Source organism: Populus nigra, chromosome 3 (genome assembly GCF_951802175.1).
Source record: "Populus nigra chromosome 3, ddPopNigr1.1, whole genome shotgun sequence".
NCBI lineage: Eukaryota > Viridiplantae > Streptophyta > Magnoliopsida > Malpighiales > Salicaceae > Populus > Populus nigra.
The window spans coordinates 22,097,824-22,117,533 of NC_084854.1; the positions used below are offsets into that span (position 1 = coordinate 22,097,824).

At 32.1% G+C, this 19,710-nt stretch overlaps 2 protein-coding genes across 5 annotated transcripts; both read right to left on the minus strand.

The window, feature by feature from the left end:
* Positions 1-8,913: 8,913 nt before the first annotated feature.
* On the minus strand, positions 8,914-12,680 carry LOC133688137 (uncharacterized). Of its 4 annotated transcripts, XM_062107529.1 has the most exons (4): positions 12,487-12,680; positions 11,959-12,026; positions 10,830-10,971; positions 8,914-10,326 (listed from the first exon to the last, which is right to left on the minus strand). In XM_062107529.1, exon 4 carries the CDS (start codon positions 10,234-10,236, stop codon positions 9,148-9,150), a length of 1,089 nt encoding a protein of 362 aa, XP_061963513.1. In that variant the 5' UTR covers positions 10,237-10,326; positions 10,830-10,971; positions 11,959-12,026; positions 12,487-12,680; the 3' UTR covers positions 8,914-9,147. The 4 variants fall into 4 exon arrangements, with proteins under 4 accessions (XP_061963513.1, XP_061963511.1, XP_061963512.1 ...); XM_062107527.1 differs by lacking the exon at positions 11,959-12,026; XM_062107528.1 differs by lacking the exon at positions 10,830-10,971.
* Positions 12,681-15,074: 2,394 nt separating this feature from the next.
* LOC133689131 (auxin-responsive protein IAA29-like) lies at positions 15,075-16,698 on the minus strand. Its single transcript, XM_062108890.1, has 4 exons — positions 16,019-16,698; positions 15,624-15,883; positions 15,446-15,527; positions 15,075-15,333 (listed from the first exon to the last, which is right to left on the minus strand). Exons 1-4 carry the CDS (start codon positions 16,324-16,326, stop codon positions 15,282-15,284), a joined length of 702 nt encoding a protein of 233 aa, XP_061964874.1. The 5' UTR covers positions 16,327-16,698; the 3' UTR covers positions 15,075-15,281.
* Between the last annotated feature and the right edge of the window lie 3,012 nt (positions 16,699-19,710).

Here is a 19,710-nt window from a genome sequence, read left to right on the forward strand (position 1 = left end):
ATAAAATGGCCCAAAGTCAATGTCGACACTACTATAATATCATATCATGTCGCATTGTTAATCTTTAATTTTAGAAAATATTAGCAAAAGCCTTCAGGTAATAAATATAAAATATTAATATATTTTCATGTAAGAAATTAGTCAATATAATTCATGGGACCGCATCATTAAACACTATTCTTTTTTTATTTTAAGAAATTTAAGTAGAAAAAAATATTTAACTTAACTGCTGTCACTTCTTCAAACAAAGATTTGTCTAATGGAGTCATAAATATTATTTTTTAAAATATATTTTTGGTTATAAATATACTAAAATAATATACTTTTAAAATATATTTAGAAAAGTATATTTCGCATGTACTGACAAGGTCAAGTCCATCCAAAAGTTGCTATCATGACACGCAACTCAGAGTGACTCACCTGGCGAGTATAATTTATCTACACACTCGAGCAAGTAGAGATCTACAAACCAAATAATACTCTTTTTATTATTTTTAATAATAATTATGGACTTATTTATACATCTGTGAAAGACGTCAAATAAATGGATAAAGTGAATGTGTCGTGAAAGATAAGTCATTTTACGATAAATTGAAGCTTACCGCAGATATCACGATATGTGTTTTTTTTTTTAAAGCATTGCCTATCGTTTTCAACAAGGGAGAAAAATAAAAAACAACCACACGTCAATTCTGGGTGACGCAGGACAATTTCAACGGTTCTAATCAGGTCGTTTTGTATTTATCAAGAAAGAAAAGAGAGAGAGATGGGTTGTTGTCACATGCGGACGCTCCCTTTGTAGTTATGGTGTGGCCATCTTGGTAGCCTCTAGTATTGAGCAAATTAATTAAGATGTGAAGTCATTGTCTCATCATGTGAGCTTTGAAATCAAATTTTCTTTCTCCTCCCTTTCTTTATTTACCATGAAAAATAATTTTAGTTCCTTTTATGGTCGTGGAAAAAGGTTGAACCCTAGATTGTTTTCTTCACATGTTTTAATATAGTGTTCAAATTTCTATGTAAAGGCACGAGAAAAAAAAATACTAGTCATTAAATTTCAACTTCGAATTTAGTATTTAATTTAATTGATTAATAAATATGATTTTCAAGAATGTTAATGAATCAAATAAATATGATTCCTCCTTAGAGTTGGACAAAAAAATCAAAAAACTGATTAAACTAGAAAAAATAACCGAAAAAACCGAACCGTGAAAAAAACCGATTAAAATAAAAAAAATAAACCGGTTCAGTTTGGTTTTATAAGTCTAAAACCGGAAAAAACCAAGCCAAATAAAACAAACCTAGTAAAACCAGTTTGAATTGATTTTTGTCCAAAAAAACCGAACTGAACCGAAATCAGTCTGTTTGAATCGGTTTTGGTTTTTTTTTTAATTTTAGTTTGGTTATTTTTTTTTGATAAAAACCAAACTGAACCGAAAATGATCACCCCTATTCCTTACTAATCATTATAATTTTATTATGAATAACTTTTTTTAACTGATATAAAAAATATTTTTAATAAAAAAAATAAATAATATTTTATTTTTTTGTCTTAGTTTCTTCAATCAAATGCTATTTATTTCTGCTATTTCTATTTTTTATATATAAAATAATAACCAAATATTATCTATTTATGTAGATCAAACACCAACAAAATTTGTAGTATCTTTTTTTGTTAACCACCTTCGCCATCTAAAATAGGAGGAAAAAAAAAGAAACTATGAAAGGAATTTTTCTAAAATACACACTAAGCAGGACACACAACAAGCAGGAACTAAAATTTTTAAATTAAAATATTCTTTTAAACCCAACCACTCGACTACAATGAAGTACGTAGTCCTATCCCATCCGAGAGTCCAATAATAATAATAAAAAAAATAAAATTCGATTCATTTGCAAATTACAGGCGAAATTCAATGAATATTGTAGGAGCATGTGAAATTATAAATTAGGATTTTTATTCAAATTCTAACATGCTTTGAGGCGGCCGTGGCAGCAAGATATTGTGGAGGTTGTCAAGTTGTCAACGCAAAGAACCTTGCGTTGAAAATTTGAATGAGGAGATCTGGGTTCTTGATTTCCATTGTCAGCCTGTAGAACATGACATTACAACCCGTCTTTGAAATTTGAATCGATCGAAGGCTTTCCATTTTTCTTTTATGGATCGTCGTATCATGATATTATTTGACAATATTTTCATGTCATTTTATAGAAATACCAGTCATTGAATTTTCTAAAAATTACTAAAATTTAATATGATTTGTGTGTTTTGAATTGTTTTGATATGCTGATATCAAAAATGATTTTTAAAAAATAAAAAAAATATTATTGGCATGCATTTTGGTATAAATAGTTATTTGAAAAGCAACCGCTACCATACTGCCAAGCATCCTTGTAGTTAGCTGATAATTAATTATCGGGACTTTTATAAGATAGTGTTTTTTTTTGTTTTTTATTTTAAAAAATATTAAATTATTTTTTTAAATTTCTTTAATTATATATATATATATATATATATAGAGAAAGATTAAACATGACTTTTTTGAAAAAGTTAGCTTCCATGAGTTAAAAATCTTGGCTCCTGATTAATTATTCTTTTACTCAATTTAGTAACAGTATTTTCGTCAAAATTGATTTTTAACAAGATATATTTATGATTTTTTAAGTAAAAAATTAAAGAACAACTTAAAATCAATCATGTAGGATGTAACTCCTAGTGGGCTGCCCTCCTTTTGAAAAAAAAAAAAATCTAAAAAAGTCGCATGACACAAATCTTATTGAATATATAAGATTCTTTTGAAAAGATTGGTCTGGTGAGGTTAGCATTCCTAAATTTCTAACAAAGGGGGGGCTTTTGCTCTAAATTTTTAGTACATAAAAGTAGGACAAACTTGAACAAGACCTTCCTAGCTGTTTAAAAGAAGAAACTTTTTTATTCTTTTCTCTTATAATAGTTATTTTTTCAAATATATTATTTTATTTTAAAAAATTTATTTTTAATACCAGCATATTAATTAAATGATCCAAAATCATAAAAAATTAATTTAAAATAAAAAATCAAAAAATACCTTTTGAACACAAAAACAAATGCATAATCCCATGCTTAATACTTCATTGTTGCATATCAAGATTTTTTTTATTAACATGGTGTTTGAGTCAGTTTGCACGGACATCGACTAATCTTATAGGCCCTGAAATTAATGTAAACTTTCAGTGATCCTGAGGTTTGAAGGACTTGAACTAGTAATTTCTAGATAACAAACTTAAAATCTGACCAGTTAAATTACATCCCAGATTGTATATCAAGATTTGTACAGGGAAGACATTGAACGTATAAGTTTACGATGCAAGGTACGGCCAACTCTCTACCCTTTAATTAGTGTCCACAAGAAAATTGTTTCCTAGGTAAATGTCACTTTCCATGAAGTTTCATTTGGTGTGAAAAAGAAAAAGAAAAAGAAAAAGAAAAAGGTTTCGTTGCATTTGTCAATGCATTTCGTGGGACAGATAGCCGAGTGCCCACTACTGTCTCCTACTCTTATCAAATTATCTTTATTCTGTAATTTATTATATGGATTTCAAAAGTTTATTCTTGAAGCATACCTTTCTAGCGTCTCTCTCTTTTTTTCTCTTTTTCAAAGTTCAAACCCTAACTTTCTGTGTACGTAATTGTCTCGATATTTTTCTCTGGGTAGTGGGAATTTATCTTCTGGGACCATTTTTCCAATTGTAAGTCGATTTCCAGACTTGCAAATGTTTTGTTTCGTGTTAAAAACCGATTAAATGGAGAACTACCTCTAATATATTTTATTGATAAACAAGTTTTTTTTTTTTTTTAGGATAAGAAGATAGAATCGAGTACTCTCTTTCATGGATAACTTGAAATCACCAAGCACAATACAATCTCTCATCCGTCTTGATTGCCGTGTCCTTCATGCATGGTTCCTGGACCATGTTATGCTCACAAAACTTGGATGATGGGAAAATTAATCACCTTTAATCGTTAAGATCATGACATTAATTATTGTTCCAAGCGAGCATACACTAGATGGATAATTTTTTAATATAAATATAGTTCACTTAGCAAATCAATCATACCAATTACCACCTTGATCTATTACAGCACCTAGTTATATATAGAGGGAGATTCCTCTATGCCAACTAGCTAATTAAATTATTTTGATCCATATAAGACTGTTCTCCTTAGCAGTTCTTCAAGAAAAATCATTACTCTATCCTTCTTAATTGGAAAAAGAAATGATAAAAAGACCAAAACATAAAAAAATAATAAAAACATTATTATAATCTATAATAAATTGTCCCACAATTCACGGTAGAATATTGATCTCTTTTATTTTTTTTAATAGACCGGTGGCCCGATCTACACTGTATGCCGTGTCAGATTTTTTCAAACATAAAAAAATGATGCTTATTCAATGATAGCATTTTTAAAGGATAAAGAAAAATTCAGGACCTGAGTCATTAATTCAAATGAGTTCAATAAGTTTAGTTAATTTAATAATATAATTATATATAAAAAACCAACGACAATGACTAATAAAAAAATAAACACTTATCAATGTCATAAAAAGATACCATTTAAATATTCTTAAAAAACCTCATCAATCTTATTTGATAAAAAAGAAAATTTTAAATGACAACAACATAACCTCATAAAGAGAAAAATGAAAAAAATAATCCAAAGCTCATTTACCAACAAATCAAACTCTAAAGGACGAGTTGAAAAAAAATTAATTTTAAAAAAGATAAAAAAACCCGACTCGAGTCATCATTCCACATTAACGACCTAGTTGTGAGACCGTGATAAACCCTTGTAAAAGAAATTGAATAGAACAATAGAGGTCAACTCTCAAGCAAACTAAATGATGAAATGTGAAACTGAAAAAAAAATCAATTAAAAAAAACTGAATCAACTTAGATTAACTCGACTAGCTCGCGGGCCGTGATGTGAGATTGAAATAACCCTATAGAAAGAAAAACAAAAACAATCATGAAGCTCAAGGCCCAATAACCTAATTTCAAAATTAAGATGAAATTGCATTTTTGTTTTTGTTCTAAATAACCTAAAACAAAAGATCAAAATCAAATCAGGTTAATCTTTAAAACTCGTGACTCGAGTTATGAGATCGGTATTACCACAAAAAAGAAAAACATGAAAAAATCACAAAGCAAAATCTCCAATCATCCAAATATGGAGTGATGAAATTGAAAAAAAAATATCTTCGATCGCACCATCTGGAAGAGCTCGATCCGCCACTCTTAAAATTAAGGAAACATTTGACTTTTGAGAGACACCTTACACGCCACCTGAAGAGTATTGGTGTATCCCACATGCTAATTTTAGTTTTAAAATTATATTTTATATTTATTAAAATATTAAATTTTTCATCAATTAAACTTCACTAAAAAACCTAGGTTAAAAATATAAAAAAGCTCATGCTCTCTATTTAATTAAATTTCATTTTTAAAGATAATTCAATTATTTTATTATGCTTTAAGAATTTAAAAAGATTGAGTTGCCTCTTATCAACTTGATAATGATTAATATATTCTAATAAAAAAATTGTATTATACCCGGTAACCATTCAAGAAAGATTAAAACATTTACAATGATATAATCCACATTACAATGAGTATGGATATATAATAAAACACTTATCCCTCTTTTTTTTTTTTAAAAATAATTTAATACAGTACTTTCTCACAATATCATAAGGACAACAATACTGAAGTTTGTTTGTGTCCGGGGATGCCATAAAAAGAATGTTTCCAAGCGTGGTTGAGAGTTGAGGCATCGAAATAATGCCCCATTAAATCATGACCGCTAATTATCCACATCAACAAATTAATTTCTAATACCAGTTGACAAGTGGCGATGCAAGACTTTAAAAGAAACTTCATTTTCCTGACTACGTGGGACCTGTCAGGTTTTTCCACAACTTTCTGTGCACACTTGCATTCCACAAAATAATGCACTCCAACTAATAAAAGCTAATAAATACACCGGCAACTTTTCAGAAAAATATCGCAATCCCTTGTAGAAAAAAAGAATATGGCCTTTATTTTTGCATGATGATTCATTAGCTTCCTTGTGCATATGCTCCATTATTGAGAGAGAGAGAGAGAGAGAGGGGAGGAGAGGTACCAAACCTTTCTGATGCTTGCACTGGAGCACCCGCCTACGTAATAAAATTTCTGTACGTATCTACATCCCCAGCTGGGCACAGTGCATGTTTAAGGAGTTCTTCCCACCCAAACTAAGAGTAAGACACTTTCAAATCTTTGTTCCTCAAAGAAAGGCACTTTTGTCGCCATCCAGGATCTTTCACTCACGCCACTTTTTTCTTACTTGCTGAAAAATTATTTCATTACATAAAGCAGCCTGCTGCTCGGCTGTATTTTCTCCCTTTTAAGTATTAGTATTATTGCTTTGAATGAGGATTTGGTTTGAAAACATGACTTTGAAAGAGAAGTCTTTTTTGTTTTGTTTTGTTTTTTTATAAACGTGATTAAGGAAATGAAATGGTAGTCAAAGTAGGAAGAGAGGCCAGATTTATGTCTAAGACTTTGAGTTAAAGCTTTAAGAGGAGATAGTAGGAGAAGCAAAAATCTGGTTCAGTGTAGTAGCATGGAGAATGGTTTCATTATAAATATATGGATTTTGTTTTTCAATTTCCGCTAATAACAGGCCTGACAATTGAACCCTTAACCCCAAACACGCTGCTCAAATAGAGGAAGCTCACTGAGAACTTTCGTCGAGCACTTTGTGTGCAGGACAACAGCCATCCCATTCACCATCACATTTGCATGATGAGAGTGATATATGCAGAGTTTTTCCTAAAAGAATACTTTTTTTTAAACACAACGCATTCATTAATCTGACATGGAAATATAAAATACTAAAAAACTAACAAGACACTTTTTTTTTTCTTTTGAAATTTCAATGGCTCCCTAAAACATTCCACTTTACTCTTTTTTCTTAAAAAAATTCTAACCCGTCTCTTTTCAAACCCTAATCTGTCCCCAAATTATGAACAAAAGCAACAATAATTTTTTTTGGTGAATGATTTTAAGAACATATTTCTTATTGGTTTTAAGTGATAAGCTATGAAAATGTGAAACACACATTTAAGATAAAGCGCACACGTTTTTAAGAAGCACTCATGCAGGCTCTCAATTATTGGGCACCCAAGAAAGCGATCTTCCCCACCTCATTTCCTCTCATTTTCATAACGTAATTGCAATACAAACAATAAACCACTGCGTTTTTTTTGCATAAAAAGATCTGCTGTTTTGCACCATAATGGAGCTGTTCCCAGCTTTACGGTTAGTCCAATTCTGCAATTAGTTTTTTTTTTTTTTTTTTATGTGTGTGTATTATATATAATATTTTTATAGTTTTTTTTATATAAATATGAACGATTTCGAAAACCCTATGCTGCATATAAAAAATTTAAAAACATGTCTTACAATTTATTTAGTGGTAAGTTTTAGCTTAAATGCATGCGCTTGGGTTTGGTTCTCGAGAGTCTCGGGTTTGTTTTTTCCCGGCTTATTTTGGAGTATGAATTTAAGTTTATTATACAATAATTTTTTTAATTTATAAAAAATAAGTTTTTGTCGATTTGTTTATTAATATTTAACCATGAATAAAATGACATTAATTAATTGTAGTAATTACTAAATTTCTAAAAAGCAGTATAAATAAAGGGATAATGAGAAGTGTTATGAACACTTTTGTAGAACATCTCTGGTCTTCCTCTCTACTGTTTTAGGCTTGTTTTGCTTTTGGTTTATCTTAGCACTTTGTTGTTCTTTCACTCTATTCTAGAGCGAGCTTAGATTCTAGTTTCTTTGAAAGAGAGGTTACGAGTTCAAAATTCATTTGGTTGGTAAACTTAAAAGGAGGTCATCTTTTTAAATGTTGTTTGCAGCAAGTGACGAACAAGTTCGGATTTATGTTTTACGTGATATTTTGTTTCAATTGCATGTTTACCATGAGATAAACAAAGCTTATAAACTAAATTTTATGAATACGTACTAGTATGATTTGTTGGGCAACAACCAAATCTAATTAAACTCCCAGCATTCGCTTGCAATTCTTCCAGATTTTCATTTCTTGATCCAACTGACTTGCCCAATATTTTTATTTTGATGTTATGAATTGGAATTTAGTTTTCAACATTATATAAGGAGTTCTTTATCAATCTGCCAATTTGGTCCTTGCCGGATGAGCTCATGACGCTACTTGGCGACAAGTTCCTGCTTAGAAAGCTTGATATGCTCACCTAGAACAGTGTTAGATGCTGTCTTGTATTCTTGTTTTGAATGTCAGATTCCTTAATGTTTTCTAAGAATGTTCTGTTTTTTTTCCTTAATGGTTTTTACTATGTGTTGAAAAACTTATAGGTGAAGCCATAGAGCATTTTGTAGCTTCCCATGATTAATGTTTTAGAAAGGCAAATAAAATGGTGAAAAATGATCTCGACTTTTATGATCAGTAACTAATCCTTGAAGAAGCTTTCACCAGAGTTTGCGAAAAACATTGTAAACTTTTAAAATTTATGGTAATTTAGTTTAATACTAATTTACTGGCATGAATATCGGATTAATTTTTTTTTAATGTGAAAAGGCTATAAAATCTATTTGATATGTTATTAAAACTCGTTTAGCAAGTTAACCATAAAATTTCTCTACCTGACTTTTTATTTATTATAAATTTAAAATTAAAATGTGTGAAAATTACTTTAAATAATTTGACGGTCCAATAGCAACTTGATACATGATTTGGTTATTAAAAAAAAATACACAAAAATTGTATTTTATTTTTTTCCTTCCGCAATTTAAATAAAAAAAACACTTTGAACATGAAAAAAATTAAAAAAACGAAAGTGAAAATCAGAGAGCCAGCTCCGACGCCGAGACTTCTTTTAGAAAAAGGAGGAACACTAATACCACCTAGTACAAATTTAATGAAGCAGCAAATATCATTTTTTTAACGATCAATTTTCTTCCTTGTTTGCAACTAGACATCCCTTTACAAAACTCGGCATTGGAGTCCTAAACAAAGAAAAGGGACTGCATCTACACATTTTACTCACTTGATTTGGGCTATTGCCGAACCCTTCATTCCTGTGTTCGTAAACAACCCCCGGGGAGAAGAAACCTCAACTTATCCGCATTCTCTATCAAATAAGCTGGAAGATGAACCGCAGAAGCCGAATGAGGTATTGGTCCCATCTTCTTAATTAGCTCCCGAAACGTGTACTCCTCAGGTAGCATATCAAAGAGATCATCTCCCCTGCAAATGAGTTTCTGAATTCTAGAGTAGTTCAAAAAACCCTTCCTCCTAACTCTATCTGCATGGCTATAAGCAGTCATCTTAAACACAAATTCCTGAAGTCGACGGAAGCAAAAACTACAATGCCACCCAGAATCAGAAAGAATAAGGTCAGTTTGGCGTGAATGCCGATATCCAGTCTGAGGACCAAAAATCTGGATTGTGGCCCGCCAACTACTGTAATCTACAGGGAACTCAAATGAGTACATGTAGTGCTTCAGCTCGAGGTGTATGGCATGTGGAATTTCTTCACACCACTGCAGTAGTTTCACGGTGTGGGGGCTTGGAATCTCATCAGCATCAGACATAATTATCAAGTCACCGTTGGAAATTCCTGAATCGCGGAGCAATCCGTTCATAGCTCTCCGCTGCTCAAACTCGAGTCCAAAAGGGCTTTCATATGTTCCACGGGTAGCAATTCGGCCTGAAAATACACCATGGACAATCTTCTCCTTGGCAAAGGCAAACCTAAACCGGTTCGAGTCAAAGAAGAGAGGCTTGGGGATGCCGGTGAAAGTGGTGTTTGACTCAAGGATTACAAATTTAGTGATGTAAGGATAAAGCTCTCTCCATCTAATCTCGAGAATGTCTAGCTCATTGCTAAAGATGATGGCATCAAATACACGACGAGGTTCGGAGCGTAGGGACCAACCATGTAGGAGGCAAAGATGTTCCATTGAAACATTCTCTGCATAATAGTGAGGTACATGCTTAAAGGGAGAAGGGGGATTGTCCCAAAGTGGGCGGAAAAGGTAGGAGATATGCTGGGCATGTATGAGGATTCCAATCACACAAATCGGCACAAATATCAGCAGTATGAAGAGAACCTTAAAGGGTACTCTTCTGGAGGCTAAGCGGAGATGTCTAGGGGCCATGATTTGGTGTAGAAAGATCTAAAGGTGCAGTCACATGCATGGTCTCGGTTCTGTAAGCCCCAAGGTCATGCTTCTTCCACCATCAATCACCTACACAATATTTGGGTAGTCATGCATGAGACTAACAGCAGTTAGAAAATTGTTTAATGACTTGTTCGCTAAACAAAGTTATTGAATAAAAAAGCACAAAAAAAGATAAATAAAAGAAGCTCACAAGCAGCATCAGGAAAATTTCTCTTAAGGGTTTTTTAGTTCAAAAGCATCATATTTCCTAGCTTGAAAGTGCAAAAAAAAAACAAATACAAAAAAATCCAGTATGCAACAAATTGACATTCCCAATCCTGATATTATACACCCAACCATGGCTTATTAAAGTCTAACATGAAGTGGATCAGCCTTGAAGTCTAACAGAATGCAGTTAATGATCAAGTTATTATAAACATGCAATGTTGGAGTCAAGCATCATGGACTGCCACCACAACTGCCAATATTGAATTACTGAAACTTAATAGCAACAGAATCTTGAATTGAGTTGCACAGCAATAGCATCATCATTGCCTTAAAAGTTCTTTGAACTAGACAATGCAGCAGACCTATTTTTAGTTTTCTGTGCTCAGAGGAACAGTTATTGAAACAAAACAAGCTGGACAACAACAACAACCAAGACTCAAGCCCAAACTAGTTGGGATCGGCTACATGGATATTATTTCACCATTCTGCACAAATTGCAACAAGCTGTAAAACAAAAGAAATTGGCATGAATAAAATTGACAAAGAAAGAAACATGAAGCAGAGGTTAAGCGCATTCTGAAATTTGGAAAATAGAAGTCAGGAAAGGTTTTTCTCCTTAAACTTGGTGCAGTTAAGCAAGCAAACAAACCAGTAGGAAAAACCCTTCTCAGAAAATTTTCAAGTAAACAAGCAGCAACAGCAATAATCAATTTAGAACCCAATTCTTAAATCTCTTGTAACCAACTTCTCCCTCTCCTGAACTCTAAATGAAACCATCACACTAAGGCTACAAAGAAAAGAAATGAAACAAATGAAGCAAAGCAAAATTGAAGCACTAACTTACAATTTAATATGCGCAGTCCATCACCTTTTCTATTTCTTCTTTAACAATAAAATCACAATTGTCAAAATTAATCATGCAATCACCTATCAGTTTCACATCCGTTACTCTAAAGCTTCCAAGCAGTTCCAAAGCATACAATGTCAATATTTTTCTATTGATGCTAGTTTGAGTAGTTTTCCTAATACTATGAACTCTTTTCAAATCTTTGGGTCGTAACTCTGTTGAATTTTGAACTTTAAGCGGATAGAGTTAGCTGCTTGGCATTCAAAGTTGCATGCGCGTGGGCACGCACGCGCGCGCGCGCGCACACACACACATATATAGAGGGAGGGAGGGTGGGGGGAGAGAAGACACATGACAAGGTTATCCAGATAACTAGAATCTAGTATTTTTCAGCCCAAATATTCTCTTCCTTTAAATCCAATATGGTATCTCTTGTTCTTATCTCTCAACCTTTACTGTCAAGCTTACACTAAGAATTACATTGTGTGGAAGACACAATTTGCTTAAATCAATCGAATAATCAATACCCCACCTCTCCGAGAACCCACATAAATAAACTTGTCAGAAGCATCATAGATATTACACCAATAGGCTCCAAGGAGTAACAAGAAGTGACATAAGAAAGTAGAGTTGGCAAAGCAAACCTTATAACAGCTAGCCAATCAGCTTAGATTTCACACCAGAATTTATGACTATCTTTGTAATAAACAATCTGTTTATAACAATCCATTATGACAGACAATCAGTTTTCAACAAATCGAAGCTATTTTTTCTTACAAACCCTTTGCAAACGTAAATAGCAACCACAATGTATCTAACAATTCAAGATAAGCATGCATCATCTTCATTCTCCTCTACAAACAAAAGAAAAGGGAAATCATTGTAACATTAAAGAAGCAATAATTTACCATAAAAAAAAAGCAAGCAACACACCACTTGGAAAGAACCACAAATTAAGAGGGTTAAACCCAATTGACAACAATGATTTTCAGATTATAATAATAATAATATATTTAATAACATGCAAAATAAAATATTAAAGAATTGACCATTATCATACTTAAATCTGAGAATATCCAAATCCCATTTCTTTAATGACATTCAAAATAAAAAAAAACAAGAAACCAAGTTGAAGCAAAGAAGGAAAAGAAATTACAATTAAACATAATTACCTTAATTAAACCAAGTTCAGGAGGAGCTGGAGATTCATTAATTAAATGAATAGATTTGCTGAAAAATTCCCGTTGTAATGTGGCACTGTTTTTAGCTAAACAGAGAGGCAGAGATAGAGAGAAGAAATAAAAATATTTTTATTTTATGGTGGAGAGAAAGAAGAAGACGGGGGAGTGATTGCCTACGGGTTGAATACATGAAATTGTGGCAAGTACAGCTCAAAAGTAGATTATATGGTCACGTGGCATGTTATTAGTAAAGGAAGTGGTGAAGTTTTTGGGTGGCGGGATGCAGCGAAGAAATGAGAGGCAGTGACGTGGCATTTTTTCTTTCTAGTCCCTACAGTATTTAAGAGGGATGACAAATTAAATTTAATAGGAATGAATAGTTTTTTTAATAGTTATTTTACAATGGATATAGTATAAATATTTATTAAACTTGATTTAAATTTATATCCAAATTCAATTTGAAATATATTCATAATATCTATACATATAAAGTATTTATATTTTTTAAATTTTAATATAATATATACATCTTTTAATATGTATAGCTATTTGATTTACATTCTACCGAACTAGATATTTTTTTATATAAAATAAATTATACATATAGGCTTTTTCAATATATTTTTTACATAAAATTTTTTTTAGTGTAAATTAAGAAACTCATGCATACATGTAATTAAATAATTTAAGAACTATGTGTGTTAATTTAGTTTTTAGTTTTTTTTTGCATTTGTTTTTTTTTTCTAATTTTATACTTTAATACATTTGATTCATTGGAGATTAAATTTTATAATTTATCTTGGTTTGCTTTATAATGGTTAGATCGGTTTCATAACCCGTGTCATGAGTTTGGTGGGTTAACTCAGTTGACTTAAGTTTTTTTTTCTTTAATTAACATTTTTTTTTCAATTTTATCCTTTAATATTGGGTTGATTAGAAATTAAGTTTCATGATTTATTTTGATTTGTTGTCCATAAGGTTATCCTAACTTATGACTCAGGATATCACATGTTTTACGGGTTAACCCCAATAGACTCATGTCATTTTAATATGTCATGTTTTTAGATTGATTTTTTAATCAATTTTAACCTTTGATAATGAGTTTTTAAAAAATTAGATTTTATTATTTGTTTTGATTTGTTTTATATGAAATTACCACAGTCTCATTACACTTTGGTTTCGGACTTGAAAAATTAATCCGGATTGACTTAAGTTATTTTTTTTGTTTAACTTTTATAAATTTATCTCGATCTTATAACTCGGGTAACGTGTTTGACAAGTTAACTCATGTCAATTTTTATTTTAATTAATTTTTTACAATTTTATTCTTTAATATTGAATTAATTGAGAATTATATTTTATAATTTGTTTTATATAAAATTATCATAATTTTATATTTTAATTTATAAGTTAATCTTTACTCTAATCATTAGTCTACATGGCGGTTACAATTTTCTAACTGCCCTCTCGTACATGACTACGTACCCAAATATTGTGCGGGTGATTAATGGTGGAAGAAGCATGACTTTGGGGCTTATAGAACCGAGACCATGCATGTGACTGCACCTTTAGATCTTTCGACACCAAATCATGGCCCCTAGACATCTCCGCTTAGCCTCCATGAAGAGCACCCTTTAAGGTTCTCTTCATGCTGCTGATACTTGTGCCGATTTGTGTGACTGGAATCCTCATACATGCCCAGCATATCTCCTACCTTTTCCGTCCACTTGGGACAACCCCCCCTTCTCCCTTTAAGCATGTACCTCACTATTTTGCAGAGAATGTTTCAATGGAACATCTTTGCCTCCTACATGGTTGGTCCCTACGCTCCGAACCTCGTCGTGTATTTGATGCCATCATCTTTAGCAATGAGCTAGACATTCTCGAGATTAGATGGAGAGAGCTTCATCCTTACATCACTAATTTTGATGTGATATCTACATGCAACACAGTAATATGGATAAACTTATAAGTGATATTCAGTTTCAATAGAAACTTGGAATCAATGTTTTTTTTGGTTAACTATATATTGAACCAAATTGATGCATCTTGATTCATCAAGTCCCATTATTTTGATAATTTAGTTTGGTTTGATGTGAAAAAGAAATAGAGACCAATTGTTTAGAAGTTATCTCATATTCATAAAAAAATTCCATACACAATATGATTTAGTTAAATATAATTTAATAAAAAGTTAATTGCAAATTTAAACAGAATAGCTACTTTTAATCAAATCAATTAATTCGAACCCACCAAATAGTCTATCTTACAAGACAAAACTAATGCAATTCAACTATCAATCAAGATTAGAAAACTTTTCGAATTTGAGAGATCAAACACAAAGACAAGCCAAAAAAGAAGGAAAAAAGAAAGCAATTACCCATGGAAGCACTAACACAAAAACACAAGGAATATGACTTTAGTTGTGTCAGGCTTTTGTAGTAAGATCTTTAGCTGTCCATGTTGTTTACCACAAAAAGCATACCATTTTGTGTCAAGAAATTCTAGCTGGCAGTATCAAGGAATAAAGGTGAAAGTAATAGATGCAAAAAGAACAGATAGTCCCACCAAGAACAAAAGAAACTCAATACTATATGTTTCTTCTATTCTAATCAAAGCTAATCCAAAAGGTCATACAGTTAATTAGGTTCTTCTTTACTACTAATTAAGTACATATTACATATACAGTCAATTGATTCAAGATTCAAATCGAACGGCCCCCGTATCTGGGTGTGTGTATATATATATATATATACATAATAAACCAAAGTTAGAAAAACAGCTAATCAATTGCTGCTCCTCATCAGTTTTAGTCGTTGGACTGACCCAAGAAAGTTCCTGCAAAATTAAAATGTCCCATAAGAAACAAATCAGCACACAAATGAATTTGCATGTCATTTCAAACCCTGAAAGGAAGGTTTTGCTAATTTCTTGAATTTATGAGCATTACCTCCAAGGTACATCTTCAGCTAGTAGCCAGTCACCTTCTCTATCCTGGTAAGTCAGTCTGTAGTAGCTTGAATTTTCCTGGCCTGTCACAAATTACACAGCAAAATTAGGAACTTGTCACTTTCAAGGAAGGTCTAGTTAAAAAGGAAAAATATTAATGTGGCGAAGAAGCTACTTACAGATCCCAAACATGTCAAGCAACGTATGTTTAAGTGTTGGAAAGCAACGGTAGAGGCTAACATCAATTTTCCTTGCTATTCCTACTCCCTCCATCTTGACCTTAATGTACATGGAGTTTGATGATCTAGCTTGGCAATCTTCATAACCATTGTCCACTGCCCGATTAACCTCTAGCACTCTACTGTTTTGACGACTAAGCTTCTTCCTCTTAAACTTTATTGGTGGCCACCCCACTATTCCATCACTTTCTCCATCACTTCTGCACAACCAAGGGAAAGAAACATACCAAATTTTCAATATTGCACCACCCACTCAAAAGAAAGAAGAAGAAGAATAAAGAAAAGACTAACTATATAATTTGCACGAGAGAGAGAGAGAGAGAGAGGGTATGTACTTGTTGGAGGAAAAAGAGTAGTTGCAGTGGTTATCAAGATCTTTAGGCGGATCATCTTCCTCGTTTGGCTGGTTATTCCAAACCAAGAGAGGCAGCGTTCGAGGCATGTCTTCATTTCTCGAGCTCTCTTCAGAGGCATCAATAAAACTCCGTTTCTTGTCATTATCATTTGTAGAAAACCACGAATATGAACCCAGGTGAAGTTGGCCCGAGCCCAGCAACTCTTTAGGCTCCGAAACATAGCTGTTTAGGTCCAAACCCTTCATTGTTTTTTCACTTGGAAGACCGAGACCAAGTTGAAGTTCCATCAGCTTTGTCTCGCTAAGCTACAGAGTGCAAGTCTAGTATTTATATATGTGCGCGCGTATCATCCAACAACAAAACCAGAGTTTCTAATAATAATAATAAAAAAAGCAAACCCACAAGCAAGAACAAGGAAATAAATCAAGGGGGGGAGAGAGAGAGAGAGAGAGAGACTTTTGAGGGTAGAAGAGATCTGGGTTTCTTGCCATCAAGGAGAGCTAAATAGTTTATAGCTAGAGAGGCAAAGTCAAGACAAGGGATGAAAGAAGGGAAAGCATGGTAAGAGGGTAAGGGGACAGTGTTTAGGCAACAGTGGTATGATGTCCGTATCAATGCTCCACTTTTTGCCAACCTCCTTGCCCTCTCTGCTTTCTTCCCTTTGTTTTCGGCAAACCTGTAATGTTCTCAAGGCATCCACGCGCAAACTAAAGGTTGATATCTTAGCTAACAAACGTGTCAAAGTGAATTTTGACATCGAGAAACAGTACCTGCGCACAAAATTTTGTGAAAGATAAAATTGCTCGTCCTAGAATAATGGCACTGCAGCTATTTCCATCCCATGAGCTAGCTAAAAAGTGACATTGTACCTAACTGTGCTCCACCCGTCTACACCTTAAGTCGCCCTAACCTTGGTGAGTACATTATGAAAGAAGGTTATAATGTTGTGACCCATAAGACAATTGGATTTGAGATCAAGAAATAGTAAAAAAAAAAAATTAAATTCAAATTCAACTGTGTAATAAATATCTATGAATATGGATATTGACATTATAGCAATCTCGAATTAGTTTGATTTATGTTGTTTCGTTTTCATGTCACAGAGTTGATCTAAGAGTTTCTAGAAACTAGTTCTGTGCTTAGAGTTTAATTATGAGGATATAGGTTGAATGGGATGGAAAACTTTTGACCCAAGTATCCTTTTCAAATAAAATAAATAATGAAATACTAGTCGTGCAGCCATGTTGTGCTATAAGTTCTTTTTTGTTTTGGTTAAAAATGATGTTCTAACATATTTTATAGAAGAGAAAAAAATCAATGACTTGAATTATTAATTGAATTGAATTGAATAAGTTAATTTTATTTTAATTAGATGATAAGAAAATAAATAATGACAACAAATGGATCAAATTTAAAAAACAATAAAGATAACCTGAGAATTTTTTTTTTTTTTAAAAAGAGAACAAATTATCTAGCTCGATTCTCAGGCCATTGAATACAAAATGATAAAATTAGATAAAAAAAAAACAAATACAAGCTCAAGTCGTTTTGAGTTAGCATAATAAATTTGTAACTTGAGGAATAAGGGGTGAGTTAACTCGGGTTAATCCGCTAAACCTCCAGCCAAAGTTAAGAGATCGAGATAACTTGGTACAAAAGAAAACGTAAAAAACCATTAAGCTAAAAGAAAATAAGTTAAAAAAAACAAAAAAAATATCAATCCATGTTAATTTTTTTAACATGTGACTCAGAGCATTAGGCTGGAAGCACCCTATCTGAAAAAACCATGATGCTCAAATTTTAAAAACAAATATTGAAGGATTAAATTGAAAAAAATATATTAATTACACAAAAGGATCTAAAATTTTAAAAAATAACAATTAAGAAAATGAAGGTCAAAATTAAAACACAAAATAAATTTTATTTTTGATTGAAGGGTGAAATAGAAAAGAAAAGTTATTTTAACAAAAGGATCAAAAAAACAATTAAAAAAATGAGGATCGAAATTGAAATTAAAAATAAAATTTTGATTGGAGGGTGAAATTAAAAAGAAAAATCAATTTAATAAAAGGCCTAAAAATAATAATAAAAAGAATAAGGATCAAATTGAAAAATATAATATATGAAAAATTAGGATTGAATGATGAAATTAAAAATATATAAAATTTCTATAAAAAGGCTAATAATAAAAATTATAAATAAAAAAAATTTAAGAATTGAAATTGAGATACCAACAATGAAGATGATCAATCTATAATTTTAAAAGAAGAAAAGAGAGAGAGAGAGAGAGACAGAAGGTCCACTAGTGATAAACTGGATAATTGATGACCATATGCATCGCACCACAAAAAAAAAACATAGAGAAACTTCTAACGATACGATAAAAAAATATTTTTAGAAGAGCGTGAGGCGTCGCACAAGTCACCAAAAAGACGTTGATGCCCTTCACGTGTTGGAAAGTGCGTCGAACATGCCCCAACCTTTCTCTTATATATATATATATATATTTGTTGTGCGAAAAAGGATTAAAGTACTGGTTCTAAGCTTCTCTCTGTTTTTTTTTTTTGAATGTCGAAGCTTTAATTAAAGTTACTTTTCATTGTTTAGTGTTTTTTTTCTTCATGTAACTAAAAAAAAACTATCAAATATCAACCATACCGTTCAATGAGTCTTTTTAGAGGAAAAATAGACATTTATAAGAGCTTTTTTTCTTTCTTTAACCAAGTGGAATCTATTTTTCACACTCAGCTCACTACAATGACATCTTAAAGAAAAGAGAACAAAAGTTTGACTAAAATCTGTGTCTCTCTCTCTCTGTTTTTTTTGAGATTCGTTTCTCTTTCTTTCTAGGGTTGCCCTTCCCTCACTTGTTTGCTCGCTAGAAAAGTGAAAGTAACTGGATCCTAATTGTTGTCTAACACGCTTCTTGCTGGAGCGTGAAAAGTGTGCACTGTACACTAATTTCTCCATGCGGGGCCCATAAGATTCATTACAAGAACCAAGACTTTGCAGGTTTTTTAAATTCTGATTCGTGGGTTAAATCTAAGGTTCCTGCGGGTCCATGTTGCTATATGTCTTCATCGTTTTCTTTTTTAACGTTAATAATGCGTCTTCTAGTTATCTTACTGGCCCGGCCCGGCCCGGCCCGGCATGTTCTGGAACCCGGAAGGCTGATTCCTTTTTTATACTTTTTTCAGTACCCCGAATGCGGACGTTCTGATTTTTCCCCCTTTTTTTTTCTTTTCCATTCCAATATTTTCTTTAACAAACTCAAAAATTAAATATACATGCCAGGGAACATATTCATGTGGAGCACTGTAACGTAAAAATAGTGGTTTTAGTTAATGGAGGGAAAAAAACAAATTATTAATGAAGGAAAAAAATGTATTCTTCTACTTGAAAAAATATAAAAATGTTTTTTTTTAACATTAGAATATTAAAACCATTAGAAATCATTAAAAAATCAATAGTTGTCATTCAATAAGTATTTATTTAATAATATTAGAATATGTTTTTTTAATATATTTCAAGTTGCTGTTTCATGAAAAAGAGCTTCAGGAAACGTAATCTATTATTACCAGCAACGGCCCTCGCCCAAATAATAATGCAACTCTTTCTCCGTCTACATGCTGGACACGTATCTTGCTGAATCTGACCTCGGCGTCCACGAA